The following is a 15,062-nucleotide window of genomic DNA, read 5'->3' as shown; positions in this document are numbered from 1 at the left end:
AAGAGATATAAACAAGCAGAAAAGGAAGCGGAAGACCTTTTTCAACATTCATTCATATACATCAATTCATACACATCCCAATTGCGCCATGTAGTCCCCACTGAGACACAAGCTCGGGTATCCCCCCTACGATCCCCCATTAGTAAGAGACTCCCTCACAGGCAGCTGCCTCAGAGCCCCACAGAGGTATCAGATCTCCTCCTCTTCCTCATCTCCTTAATTAGCACAATTAAGAGATTTATAGGACAGATGGATGGAAATCCAGCTGGCTGCCGCGCCCGTCTCTGAGGACGACTCTGCCGCTGAGGAGGTGAGATCTAAGTGATAGGAGTGAGCCTTGAGAGTATGAGATCAGCTCACTGGTGGTACTCTGGCTCCCTCTTGTGTTTAGAACTGGGTACTGGTGGTCAGTGGTGGTGAGAGTTGCGGGGTTGAAATGGCTGCTTATATTATTTATCAGACATTGGGTTTTGTCAAATAAAACGCAGTTTAGTGTTTGGGTTCAACTGAAAGAACGGATTGGTTAACAACATCAGTTCCTCAGTATTTGTAACATGTATACAAGCTGAGTGTATGAGTTTAGCTTTAATTTAAAAAAAATAATAGGATAGAGGGATTTTTTTTTTTTAAATGGAACTTGATTTTTTGACACGGTTATCTCAACCTTATAAACTACTTTTCATCATGTAAGTATCTGTGGTTGGACTGTTTGAACTTCAGTTGATGTCATTTAGCATCTTTTTAAACAGCCACATCTGGTACAGCTGCTGCTGTAACCTATAAGTATTACTTTTTCTACAAAATGTTTTACGCAATAAAATAAAGTGCTGTTGAACAAACACTGTGTACGTTTATTACTGTAGCCTAAAGCAAAATAGAAAGGGGTAATATTTCATTACACATGAAGTCACATACAAATAATACAAGTAATTTAATGACCTGTTGATGGTTATTATAGTGTAAACTCATACATATTGTTAGAAAGAGTGGAAACAACAAAAAATTACAAACTTAATACAACAACATCTGCAACATGAAAATATTTGAAATAAAGGCAGATCTCATTTAAACTCTGTACTGGTGTCGTGATTAAAGCTTATTTACTGAGTGTTCAGAAAAAAAAGATTAGTTTTCCTTTTCATTAGTTTGAACTCAACAGGCAGGTGACATTTCTTTCCTCAATGACATAAACAGAAATATATGTAACCTTATTTTGCAAAATCCGTCATGTAATGTAATCTAGGCTACTGCTTATTTGTCTTGTCGTAGGCTAAAATGTGGAGTAACTCGTAGTTTTACAGCTCTTGTAGTGACTCGGAGCCTCTGTGACGTAGAGCTTCATTGGTCAGCCACCTGCACACAAAAAAAGGTTTTGGTTCAATTAAGCAAGCAACAACAGTTGTGTTTAAATGACTTCATTCTCTGTACAAATGTGACAAATACTGCAAAGACTCACATGCTCAGGCTGCCTTTTTTATGTTTTACTCCTATATGAACAGAGAGAGTAAGGATCAAATCAAATAAAGAAATCCTGTCGGACTTGTTAAGTTCATACTGTCAGGAATACTCACGTCGAAGCTGCCACGTGGTTACTATGGCAACAACCGTCACCACCAGCACCACTGGTACCACGATGGCTGCTAGGTGACCACTTTGACTCTCCTCAACGCTCGCCTAGCAGAGAAGATTCAATAACAGTTCAGCTTTGCCTTCCCTGGAGATCTTATGAACACTAAAGTTGCAATAACAGATTCTTGCCACTAGGGGACAGAGCGTTACAACTTTCAGGTACTTCTACTTTACTTGAGTACTTTCATTTTACGCTGCGTTATACTTCTGCACCACTATGTTTCAGAGGGAAAGTTTGTACTTTTTACTCCACAATTCTGAAATGGGACATTCTGCATAATGAGTATGTTTACTTTCGGTACCTTAAAGATGCAGTGCGTAAGATTTGACGGCATCTAGCAATGAGGTTACAGACAGAAACCAAGCGTGTAGGAGAACTATGGTGGCAGACGCGAAATAGTGAAAAAGGCCAATGGCCAATTCTAGAGCCAGTGGTTGGTTTGTCCATTCTGGGCGACTGTAGAAGCACGGTGTTGCAACATGACGGACTCTGTGAAGATGACCTGCTCCATATATAGATATAAACAGCTAATTCTATGGTAACTATTCATATTTTCAGGTGATTATACACTAAAGAAAACACACTTCTTATTATCATATTCCATTTAAATCCCCCTAAATGCTACACTGTCCCTTTAAGTATATTTTGATGCTAATACTTGAATGCAGGACTTTTACTTGTAACAGAGTGAGAGATTTCTACATTGAGATATTGTAACTTTTACTTAGTGAGCACTTCTTCCACCACTGATGAGTGTTTCAGACTCAAATATACAGTAAATGTGTGAAATGGCTTCAAAAGGCTAAAGGCCATCTCTCTGTGGGTTTGTCACTGTAAGCGAACCCTTAAACATTAACTTACACATGGTCTTGTGATGTATTGTTAAAATCCACATTGTTTGTTTTTGAAGTCAGTTTTCATACTTACAGCAGCATGAGTGTCAGTAGATATGGTGCTAAGGAGATCAACTCTCTGATGACCTGTCAGACACCCACAAAGGAAAGTAGCTAAGAGGAAGTATTGAAAGTGTTGCTTCTCAGAAAACTGCTCAAGATGCAAAACAAAAAATAAGCAATGGGGTCACTTAAGGTGTGTTTTCTGTTCTCTGAAGAACTGTGATTGCATTATAATAAAAGTGAGTTTCATTTATATTTTTGGCTACGTTGGTGAGTGTGAATAAGGGCCACAGCATCACCGTGACACTAAAGAGTGTAGCAATAGAAACACCAGTATTGTTCTGCCTGATGTATCACAGTAAAAAACAACAATGAGAATAAATAGAAAAGAAACAACAGTAAGAATCATGATACACAACACCTGTTTCTCCAGTGGTGATGGTGATGACATCGCTAGCTTTACTGGTGCCCTGACTGTTCTTGGCAAACATGCGGATGTTGTATGTTGAAGGAATTATCTCTATTATTGTGGCCTCTGTCTGGTTGGGGCTAAAGTCAACAACTGTCTTTGTGTGGTCCCACGAGGCTGTGGAGGAAAAGAAAGAGAAGAAAGATTTTACATGATATCACCAGATGCCATAGGGTTTAAAAATGTGAATTTAATGTCAGCAGTTGAGTTACAGTAAAGTGGCAAGGATTTAATTACTCCATTGAAAATATCTCTTACCGTTCACTGCTTTACACTCCAGGTAATAGCCAGTGATGGGGCTATCACCTTCAAACCCAGGAGTCCATAAAAGGGAAATTGTATTGTCTTTGACCTCCTTCAACTCAATCACTGGGGGATCCGGGGGCACTGGGAGACACACAGCAGAGAAAACACATCTTTTGTGAATTTGAACATGTTTCTTCTACAGAAAGACAGATTGTGATGATCATGTCATGTGCAGACAATCTATAGCCGTGATTTATGGATCTCTTAAGGGACACTATAACTGCACATCTGATCTCACTTGGATTTGGGCATATTCTGCGATTCACAGAGACTGTGGAAAACCTGCATTCCAATAAAGTTCATGCAGATGTAAAGTCTGGAATGCAAAATTATGTAATAAACGGCAACAATAATTCAGTGTCAGTGGAAAAACTCTATATGAAACACATGAAGTACCTGATGTGATACTTGTGGTGCTTTCTCCCCAAACAGTGGCAGCAGTAACAGTCCCAATTGTTGAAGTTCTGTGACCTTGGTACACATCTATAACAAACAATTTTTTAAATGCAGTCAAAATGTATTTCTGTAGTTCTCAAGATGTTAATAAATGATTCAGGAATATGATTAATTTACCAACTAACACATACCTGAAGTGAAAGTTGTGTCTTGTACCCAAATTGTGGCTGCAGTGGAAGAAGATCTGATAGTGGAAGCTGTTGATGTTTTGTGAACTTGAAACAGAATAAAATCCAACTTCTGTAAATTACTTGATATTAAATAATAATAATGAAATTAATGTTTTTATCATATTTTGGTACCCTTTCATGTTTCCCGTCTTACCCTCATCCAGAGTGAAGCAGAGAGGTGCAGTGGAGGCAGGTCCTACTCCTGCATTTGTTTTGGCCTGTATAATCACGCCGTATTTGGCAGAAGGCGTCAGGTTGCTCAGGATGGCGCTCTCTTGTTCCCGTGTGGCCGTTACACTTAAGTGCTGCCACCTTTTGAACTGTTTGCCTGCAGGGTCGTACTCTCTGTAGCTAATGCTGTAACTCCGAAGAACCCCGTTTCTGTGTTCGAGCCTCGGAGGCTGGTTGAGAGAAAACACTCCTAGAGTTAGAGTTGTAACGTATTTGACACTCTTTTTCTTTTGAGACATATCATGTCTTGGGTAAAATGGGTGCAATACACAGCTTTTTTTATTTTTTTGTTATACCAAGTAAAGCTTCACAATTGTGACATTACCTTCCAAGTGACTTTGATACTGTGAGAAGTGAGGGCCTCCAGCTGCATATCCAGGGGAGGACCCTCTGGTGCTGCAAGGAAAAGAAGCTTAGACACCATCCTTCAAAAAAATGAGTTCTGCACGATTCTAATCTTTTCTAAAACAATAAATAATGAGGGACACTACCTGCTTCTTTAGTTGTGACTGTCAGAACATTGCTGGTCTCGCTCATGCCCACACTGTTGATAGCAAACATGCGAAGGTTGTAGGACTTGGCCGGACGCAAATCCACCAAAGTCAGCTGAGTCAGTTCAGGATTTGAGACTTCGGTACTCACTGCAGTATCCCAGGATGCTGTGCAACAAGGATGCATAGATAAGGTCCATACATCATTCTCCAAGTATCTTTCCAAAGATATAATTAGCTGCCCAATGTCCTAATTCTATTAAGATTGTTGGGATAATTGTCTATGCTTACCCTGTTTGTTTTTGAGATCAATCCTGTAGGCTGTAATGGGCCTGCCGCCATCAAACACAGGAGTCCAGCGAACAGTGACGGTCCTTTCCTTCACCTCTCTCGTCTCCACCTTCAGAGGATTAGGGCGTACTAAAAGAAATAAAAACTAAGTTAATTGCTTAATAGTGCTGAAACAATTAGTCAAGTAATAAATCATCAGATAAAACCATGTGCAAAGCAAATCAAAGCATGTGCTTGTTCCAGCGTCTCAAATGTGAGAATTTTCAGTTCGTCTTCAATAGTCCGGATTTCTGGGAAGTTGTGAGGGACATTTTTCCAACAAGCAGGGAGTCCCTAGGCAATTCCTGTAACTTATTTTGTCAGAAATGTTAATGTTTTGTCTCTCCTTCACAGATTAGAATTTCTCCCCGTGGGTCTCACCTGCCACTACCGTCAGAGTCAGCTGGTGCTTGTGATCGTTGAACCAGCCCGGTATTTCCACACGGCAGCCGTACGTCCCGGAGTCGCCCTCCTCCACCTGCCTGATGGTCAGTGACACATCTCCCACAGCAACATCCCCCCTGAGCAGGTAACGCTCCGACAGTCTGTTGATCACCGATGTCCCGTCTGACCGGATCACCTCATTGGCACAGCCACGGTTGGGGATGGCTCCCCGACCCCAGCATGCAGAAAGCTTGCCGTAGTTCTTAGCATCATAGTTGCATATCAAAGTAATATCTTCTCCCACTGTGGCTATGATGCTTTCTGCAGACACACAACCTGAGAAGATAGCAAGTCTCAATGGCATCAAGGAATATTTGGTAAGGTATAATAAATTAAACTGTTGAATTGTCATTTAAAGAAAATGCAAATCATACTCATGACTGTCTTACCTAGGAGAAGACAAAAGAGGAGAATGCAACACAGAGGGAGGCATCTTAGAAAAATCATTTTACTCTCGTCTCAGAATCAATCAGGATTTGGTCCACCTGCTAAGCGACACTGAACCAAACCACAGTGTGGTTTCAGCTTTGAAATCCTTCCAAATCACATGACGCTGTCCTTGATATGCTCACACAAACAACTTCTGCTGGCACAAGTGGAATGTAGAAAAGAGACGTTTCCCTTTCTGTGGTTTTGGTTCCTTATCCTAGAAGTAACACACATGTTTCATTTTGATGATTTGACAGAGACAGAATCAAGGTTAGCACTATACTGCCTTCCCTCCTGGTGTTTGTTCTCAGTCCTTGTTGTGACTGAAGGGAATTTAGGAAGTTTCAAACATTCAAACTCTTAACTTTATTCTTTAGTGAGGAACTCTGCATCCACAGAAATTCTGCAGTAAAATGTGCTACTTTTTTTAACTGAGCACACACACTGAAAAATGATTTGTTAAAATATTCAAAATACTTCTGAAGACTCTGAACTGTCTGAAGCTAACTCCAATGCTAACATGTACTGTCAGCATGTGAGCACAAACATAAAATGGCAGAAGATATATAATCTTCATCTTCATTTCCAAAAGCATTACTCAAAGTGTCCTAAAATATAACACTGATGAAAATAGAAAGTCTGGTTTACTCAAGGGCCATAGACTTCTGTGTGTGTCTGCTGAGTAAGCACTTGGGTCTGGTGGATGTTTAGTAACCAGCACAGAACTTCCTCTTTGATCACTCCACAAACATGTAGTTGGTACAGCTAACTATGGCAATATTCATATATACCACGTGGTCGGGTTTCTTTTATTATTGTAATCATTTGTTGTATTGAATGCACTTTAACTTTCGTATTTGCAGAATGAGATGTCCAACACGATTGTACTTGTGTACCCGGATACACACAAGAAATAAAAACGAAACCGCAACAATAACAAAACATGCAGACTTTCCACAATTCAGATGATTTTCTCACATCAGTCATGAATTTCTTGTAAACACTGTCGCAACCACATGAAGATCATTTCCCTCGCTGACTCAGAAAAGATGCCTTGCCCTCGATTTAGTGGACTCTTAGTAAATAAAATGGCACAAAAACAAGAACTGGAACAGAAACAATGAAATGTGAGAACATGGAGCAAAATTTGCCCTTTCCAGAATACTGTCTATCCTAGGGTACCACTTGAATTAAGCTGAAAGGCTATTATGGATTTTTTGCCAAATGACACCAAAAATGAACTGCCTACCTTTATCATTCCACAATTCGGCAAAACTGGATTCCCGGACAAAGTTTTGACTGTTCAATACCAACTGCTTATTTATTGCTACAATGTCTGAGCACAGTAACGATATGAGAACAGTGTATGTTTTTTGTAAAGGGAAAGATTGGAGTTATGGCAAATAAACAAAGGTTAGCCTGTGTTTAAGGTAACCAAGTTGTGGTTATGGTGAACGTAGTAATAAAAACAAAACCGTAATTGCTGGAATCTGATGGGATGAAATTACATGCTGCCCTTCACCCAACCACGCCCACTAATGTTGGCATTGGATGTGAATTATACTCTGCAAAATCATCCAGTATGAACTGTGTTCCTAAAATAGACGAAAGAAGGAAGGCACACTATCTTTTAATGTGTAAAATGAATCTGAATGGCGCATGGGTCACAAACTATAAACCATTCAACACTAATGGAAAATAAGGATGAGGATTATGATGAAGAAGAAAATAGCTGCCACCCTGTCAATGTTCCCCGCTCCCAGGCTATTATTTTATTCCAGCAATCACAATGAACCTTATCATGAGGGACTGGGTCAATTATAATTGGCACATGGTTTTATATAAGTGCCATAAATATGCAGTACATTCAAATATATATTGTATGTTGAAAACTTTAATATTACTCTGCACTCTATTTCTTGCTTCCAGGTTTAACCCACACCCACATAAGTGCACATTTACATTACATTGATCAATTATTTAACAATTTGGGAAATAATTTTTTTCACTCAAGTATGAAGGGAAAGCTCAGTGTTTTGGCAGAACTTGCCCTTTTTGGGAAAAATGTTACTGAAGAAAACCAGGTGATGAAATGCATGTGCCATAATTATCTTGAAATAAATTTTAAAAAACTGTACTATAACTTTATACTCCGTCTCTCCTCCAGTCTTAACTGAGCCCTATAGCCAGTGGGAGGACAAATGGGTTGAGCAAATCCTTTGACCAGAATGCTGGCGGTCTCGGCTCCAACTGTCCGTATGTCAAGTGTCCTTGAGCGAGATATTGAACCCCAAGTTGCATCCCAAGTGCTTCACAGCAGCCTACTGCTCCTATATGCTTAAGACGGGTTAAAAGCAGTGGTCAAATGGAATTTATGTATATGACAAGGGTAATAAAGTTCATGTTTTTTGTCTGCTGCATACTGTCATCCAATTCATAATTTGATCTCTTGCTGCTGCTGTTTGTTTTACTGCTTTTAGTATACTTCTCTGTTTCTGTTTGTATTGCCCGATGCCTGTGTCTCAGTCTGCATGTCTTCATGTAATGCTTGTTGTGACTGTATGCCAGTAATGGGTGTGTTCGAAATGTTTGGATGTGTCTTGCTGTCTTTTTAACTTTTCATTTGACTTCTTTTAGCCCCACACCCTTTCCTCAAGGCGCTTTGCCTTTTTGCCAACCCGCCATTGTCAATAAGAATTTGTTCTTAATGACTCGCCTGGTTAAATAAAGTTTAAATTAAGGATAAAAAGTGTTTTCTACAGACACAACCTGAGAAGATAGCAAGTCCCAATGGCAACAATGAATATTTGGTAATGTATAATAAATGAAACATTTTAATTATATGCAAATCATACTCATGAGAAGACAAAAGGAGATTGCAACGCAGAGGGAGGCGTTAATGTTTCCTGCATGTGCACATAACCACACAATGTCTATCACAGATAAAACAATATGAATGGTTATTTTTTTTATACCAAAATAAGTTTGAGGAACACAACACAGAGGTTTCAATAATGGTCAACTGAGATACGTGACCTGTTTTTTCGAAGAAGTAAAGTTTTCTGTATACATGTTACTATGTGTATTGCATTATGATAAATTAGAAAATCTTTATATTTCATTTCTGGAATATGTTTTAAAAAATAGTTGTGACACTTCCGATGCTTAATCATTCTTGGTAAAACATTAAAAATCAACTTTGTTCTTAAGCTACAGTAGATTTTAACGTCATAATTTGGGCTCAAACACAAAGAGCCTAACCAAAGATATATCCATTGTATCCAGACACTGATGGAAGTTGAAACTCTGGACTTCTGTTTCTTAGACTGCTGAGTAAACATTTGTGTCTAACAGATGTTTAGTAACCCAGCACAGAACTCCTACTTTGATCGCTCCCACAACTACTGCAATATAAAAATACAAGTAAGTATTTAGATTTTCCTGTAGAAAAAAATCATCATTAATATTTATGAATAATTACACCTGTTAAGTGTAGTTACGCACCAGATCCAAGGAGATATTGAGGTAGAAATTATTACTTTTATATAATTTTGCTCATACAGGGTAATATAATTAACTCTTAAAAATGTATGCTTGTGAAGTAGAGGTGCATATAGCAGCAAGATTTTTTTTAAAACATGCAAAGTTGACAAACTTCTCACACCATAGCCATGAAGTATAAAGTTGCTGTAAACACAGTCACACTTTCATTTTCATTACTTTGCCAAACAAATTCATAGAAAAACTGCATGCCGAAAACCGGATTAATATTAGTGTTTGAGTGACTAATATTATTAATCTATCATAACCAGAGATTTTTATCATCTCATTATGATGATAAAAAAGATTTCCATCATAACAAGGAGGTCCAACAGAAAGACCAAAATATCTTTCACCTCATTGGGAGAATTTTAATTCAGTGTTTTACTGTAACATTGAGCAATCAATCAATTTCAGCATTAAATAAATGGACATAAATGTGGTCTAAATGTAATTTATGTGGACCTGAGATTTAGGCGAGGATTTATCATATTCATACAACAGAACACAAACTGTGTTTTATTAGGTTATTATTCATTTTGCTCTTTTCTGGCCAGTTTTTTAATATACATTTAATTGCAGCTTTATTCACAACAAATAGAGTAGGAATAGACATTTGATAGCTTCACACGGAGTGCACACTGTATTCATGGTGGAATATTCTCAAACATTCTGATAATGATGCATTAAATCCAATAGGTGGCATTGTGTCCACAAGTACAAACCACCTACCAGCTTTTAAGGGCTGTGACATCCAATATTGCTATGAAAAACAGACAAACAGCAAATCAATTAATCTGCAGGATATTTTTGCATCTTTTCAGCCACATATGACATACATTTGCCTTTTCAGAGCAATCAGAGTGGTGGGGCCCAGTAAGGTGCTTAAAATGGGCTCAAAAGGTTTCCCTTTAAAGCTGAAGAGGTGGATCAAGTCAACAATGACAAGCAGAGAGCAAGCAGTTCCTTATAGACTCACTTATCCTCATAATGTTGGGACCCTTCATAATACTTCATAAATGTTTTCAGCAGTTGGGGTGTGGGGATGTTGAAGTGTACTCTTTGGCAGAAATCTTCTCCCTGGTTTGAAGAAATACAAAAATTAAATGATATTCTCAGTCTATAAAAGGAAGGCGCACTCAGTGACTTCAACGGCTCAATAGACGCCCACTTTTAATGTGTAAAATGAATCTGAATGGCACATGAGTCACAAATCATAATCCATTCCACACTTACGGAAAACAAAGACGAGGATTATGATTATAGCGGAGAAGAAAATAGCTGCCGCCCTGCCAATGTTCCCCACTTCAAGGAAGGCTTTGAATTTTTCCTGCAATGAAAATTAACCTTATCATGAGGAACTGGGTCAATTATTATTGGCACATAGTTTGTAATATAAGCCATAAATATCTAGTATATTGAAAATATATTTTATATTCAAAAGTGTTAATATATCTGTATACTCTATTTCTCACTTCTAACCCACACATGTGCAAAGCACAGCACCTACATTTGAATTATTTTTCAATAAGAATAACATGCAAAAGCACACTTATAATTTTGATGACTTTTCTAATTGTGGTTCCAATCATTCTTTAAACAAAATGTTCCTGAAGAAGGCAAGATGTGCTTTAACATTGGTTACAAATAAATAACAAAGATTGCATGAAAGTTATGGGCGAGCAGCTTTCCTCCTCTGTATTTTAAAGTCTCATTGCAGACAAAAACCTCCTGAGATTAGGTGTGAATTTTCCTTCAGTTCTTTATATTTTTTACTAAAACAGCTCAGACACATAACACTATAGGTTTTAATTTTAGTGACATTCTTCATGCATTGTAAAAAGGATAATTGTGTGCATACATTTTGTACTGTGGATTTCTTTCTGAATAACATATTACATTTCCTCACTTTTGGAAAAAAAAGTACTATACCATAGTTGTTGTAACTGCCAATATGTCCAATGTTGGGTCACCAACATCTACAGTAATATTCATGGATGTTGTCAATATGTCTGTAAGGAGTTGAAACGTTACTACCATATATAAAATAAAGTTTACCCTTAACAGTTAAATGCAATGAACAACGTTATGTTTCATCCCCGAACACAAAACATTGGCAATAAAATAGCTTGAAGACAATTTTGATCAACATGACTGCTATTCAACATTATCATTTTATACACAGGTGGTTGCTCACCTTGCCTCCCAGCTGCAGTAAGTATCCAGTCCTGGGTAACGGGTCGTTCAACAGGAGCTTGAAAAACAAAATACCTTAAGGCTGGATAACAGAGTTCATAATCAACCTGGATGATTGTCATGAGCGTTACCTTCCTCCATGACCAGTTCTGTGTTGACCTTCTCGTCATTGAACCACCCTGGGATCTCGAGCCTGCAGCCGTACACGCCGGCATCACTCCACTGGGCGTCCAGGATGGTCAGCGACACATCTCCGTCCGTCATCCTGCCCAGCTGGTACCTGGGCGACTCCCTGAAAAGCACAGCCCCATCCTCTGAGGAGATAATGGTGTCGGAGCATTTGGACATGGGCACCATCTCTCGTCCCCAACAGAAACTCAGGACGCCGTGAGTTTGGGAGTCATACGTACAGGGCAAAGTGACATTGTGCCCAAAGAAGCCAATGACTTTGAGGGTGCTGGAGGACACTGTAGAGCACAGCAATTGATCAAACTGGATGATACGATGCAGATTGTAATTAATAAATATGAAGGTACGACTGCATCCACACATGCACGCACACACATCAGAACTCTTACACCCACAAGCACATTACAAATACAAGAAAACAGAAAAGCGTAGAATATCGACTCACCTTGGGTCAGGATGGAGAGGTAAAAATAACAAAGACCACGCATCTGTGTAGGCTATTGTATAACAATGTCCTGAAGTGAGGAGAAGATGAATTTCTCCCTACACACTGTAGCTCTATTTCATGCACTGGAGTTTCAACATCCCTTTTTTGAAAATCAGGAAGGAAATCAATACTAGTCATCTCTACATCTGAGTTCTTGTGATAAGAAATGAGCTCACATCACGTATCTGCTGTTATAGACCTCATTGGAGATTATTGTTGTCCATGGAAACATCAGCTCTCAAATGTAACTAATAAGTGAAACGTAAACTCACAAACCCACATGTATTTATTGGAGGATACATTTTTTGTCCCTTGGAAGATATTTCACACAAAGTTTCTGTTAGATTCCTTACAATTACTCAGTGAAGCAGTTTTATTGTGCTGTCTGGTTACTAGATTTTTCCCTCCAGCTTCCAGCTTACCAAACCTTATCTGATCCCGTCTTCCATCCATTGTTTAAAACAGCCATTTGCTATCCTTTACGAGTGAACACAATACCCTTAGCCAAATCCTATTAGGTTTAAGAGATTCCTCAAAGTGACTAATAAAGTTGAAATGATCCATTTTATTAGTTTAGACCCTTAAGATACTGTAGACTACTTTCTTTGTTGTTATATTGTGGAATAAAGCTCTTTACCGGTCAGTTTCTTTCTAATGGAATAATTTGGATTAACAGTCTGTGGACAGGCGTAGTTTTCATCTCTGTCTTACTCTACTTTCATACTTTGATAGAATGTGTTTTTCGCAAACATGATATGATTGTTCACAGCTATACCAATACACTTCACAAACAGTTAAGTTACGAATCAGTAAAGTTTTGAATGTATGGTAAGATAAAGATCACCACTGAGGGTTCCAGTTAGTGCCTTTGTATATATGAATGTGTGGACGTATGTGTGTATGCTCGAAGGCCATTGTTGAAAGACCATTACTTACTGTGTGTGAGGACTGCAACCTAAGAAAAATATTTTGTCTTTGCCTGCCTTTATCTGCCCTACGTTCACCTCTAACATGCCCGTCTCCACTTGTCGACACTGTCGGCCACCATTGAGCTGCTCCATTGCTCCATAGATCACTGCCCTCCCACAATGATGTCCTGTGTTTGGTCACTTCTCGTTCTCATTTCTCTTAGCTGTGACTTTATTCCCCAATTGTCCCAGACTTACAACTAACATAAAGAATTGTTCAATAGACTGGAGAGAGACTATTACTTATAAAGAGCTGTATCTTGTTCAAATTAAACAGTATATATGATACAAGCAGTAAACTGAACTCATAAAACAACTCATTAAATCAAGTTTCTCTCTATTTATTTTCTTTAAGATATCATGAAAATAAACGTCAATGTGCCAGCACTACAGCAGGGTCTCTAAGATCACTGCTCCCTCCATAAAACTTCTAGTTGCTTGCTCAACTTTGCAAGAGGAGTCTTGTTTACTTTGATTTCCTGTTTGGGTTCAGATTAGAGCCATTGTCAATCTTCTGTACAGATACAGGTTTAAAAATGGCCTTTAAAAGATGAATTGGTCTGGTTCAAAGCAAAAAAGAGCCAACACTAACAAATCTATGGCTGGGCAACATGCTGATGTCTGATAAAACCAGGGGCAAACAGAAAAAGAGAAGTGAGACGACAGAGGTCAGAGTCATATTTAGACATGGTGAAGGAGGCTGGTAGGTGCTGCATCGTCAGCTCTATTTCTGGAGGAACTGAAGCACAGAGAGACTAGGACTGAGATGAAAGTGAGGAATTATGGGGACACTAATACACAACACACGGACACACACACACACACACACACGGACACACACACACACACACACACACACACACACACACACACACACACACACACACACACACACACACACACACACACACACACACACACACACACACACACACAGCTTCATTCTTTGTCCATTTGAGGTTTTCTTAAGCAATGCATCACAGCAAGTAGGCAAGAGAAAGTTTTGATTTGCAATACTGACATTAGAGGATCAATCGTTACCTATGGAACAAACATGCTGAGCTGTCAAACAGCTCTACAGTCCGTCAGATGACCTCTACTTCCTAAACGTCTGACACCAACCGTCTGCTGGACGAGATTTGGGACAACAGCATGCTTGAAGATGCTTCAGCCAATACTGCCCCCTATTATTCTATTATACCTCCTCACATTTAACACGTGTTTGCCACTCTGCATATAAAAGGTAACTTAGAAACAGGGAACACACTGTTTAATGTCATTCCTTACGTATGCATGTGATGACTGTACCACTTAGCCTATATGTACATGCCCATATATACTGTTAAAAACGTCATTGATATATGAGCATTACTAATGGAAAAGAACTGTATCTGAGAAAAGATAAATATTGACAAGTCAGTGTGAAATGTATTTATTCATATATTCAACATCTGATGCCCTGATGAAAACCTTGCGGTCGCCATGTTGAACAAATATTTTGGTATGACAGCTTTTATCTTACCTCTGCCCACTTCCATTGACAGCTTGTTTTCGCCTCCCCTTGTCAACGCCATCAGTGAGATAAGACAAAGAGGCCACAAAGACCACCACTGAGCTCCTAGAGTAAATATTGCCTTACTTAATATTGTGGTCAGCTTCGCGATATTGACCTGAGGCCCTTTTGAACACTACACCTGTCTGCAATCTAAAGGTGTATATATAGATGTGCATTAGGGGGGGTTACAGCGTAGCTTTGGAGCCTAACACAAAGTGCACAAGTGACCAAAAATGTTACATGTTCAAGAGACAAAGCCCTTTAGTTGTGATAGT

The 15,062-nt window shown here is 38.9% G+C and overlaps 2 protein-coding genes across 5 annotated transcripts; both read right to left on the bottom strand.

The window, feature by feature from the left end:
• Positions 1–830: 830 nt before the first annotated feature.
• On the bottom strand, positions 831–5,997 carry LOC137875412 (cell adhesion molecule DSCAM-like). The gene is made up of 14 exons (XM_068714615.1): positions 5,813–5,997; positions 5,361–5,699; positions 4,941–5,069; positions 4,650–4,817; positions 4,484–4,554; positions 4,082–4,328; positions 3,889–3,972; positions 3,698–3,784; positions 3,254–3,382; positions 2,948–3,112; positions 2,558–2,610; positions 1,572–1,674; positions 1,457–1,487; positions 831–1,353 (listed from the first exon to the last, which is right to left on the bottom strand). Exons 1-14 carry the CDS (start codon positions 5,868–5,870, stop codon positions 1,296–1,298), a joined length of 1,722 nt encoding a protein of 573 aa, XP_068570716.1. The 5' UTR covers positions 5,871–5,997; the 3' UTR covers positions 831–1,295.
• Positions 5,998–8,733: 2,736 nt separating this feature from the next.
• Positions 8,734–12,446, bottom strand: LOC137875411 (T-cell immunoglobulin and mucin domain-containing protein 4-like). Of its 4 annotated transcripts, XM_068714612.1 has the most exons (7): positions 12,223–12,382; positions 11,720–12,055; positions 11,590–11,646; positions 11,325–11,404; positions 10,629–10,722; positions 10,372–10,472; positions 9,387–10,155 (listed from the first exon to the last, which is right to left on the bottom strand). In XM_068714612.1, the coding sequence occupies exons 1-6, from the start codon at positions 12,263–12,265 to the stop codon at positions 10,396–10,398; spliced, it is 687 nt and encodes a 228-aa protein (XP_068570713.1). In that variant the 5' UTR covers positions 12,266–12,382; the 3' UTR covers positions 9,387–10,155; positions 10,372–10,395. The 4 variants fall into 4 exon arrangements, with proteins under 4 accessions (XP_068570715.1, XP_068570713.1, XP_068570714.1 ...); XM_068714614.1 differs by lacking the exon at positions 10,629–10,722 and having other exon boundaries at positions 8,734–10,155; positions 12,223–12,446; XM_068714613.1 differs by having other exon boundaries at positions 9,389–10,472; positions 11,325–11,371; positions 12,223–12,389.
• Between the last annotated feature and the right edge of the window lie 2,616 nt (positions 12,447–15,062).

The sequence above is a fragment of the Cebidichthys violaceus genome, unplaced genomic scaffold (assembly GCF_023349555.1).
Source record: "Cebidichthys violaceus isolate CVI_PGR_0920_01 unplaced genomic scaffold, fCebVio1.0.p SCAF_2, whole genome shotgun sequence".
NCBI classification, from domain to species: domain Eukaryota; kingdom Metazoa; phylum Chordata; class Actinopteri; order Perciformes; family Stichaeidae; genus Cebidichthys; species Cebidichthys violaceus.
Note: the sequence above shows the minus strand (reverse complement) of the source record. Positions and strands in the feature narration are given on the sequence as shown.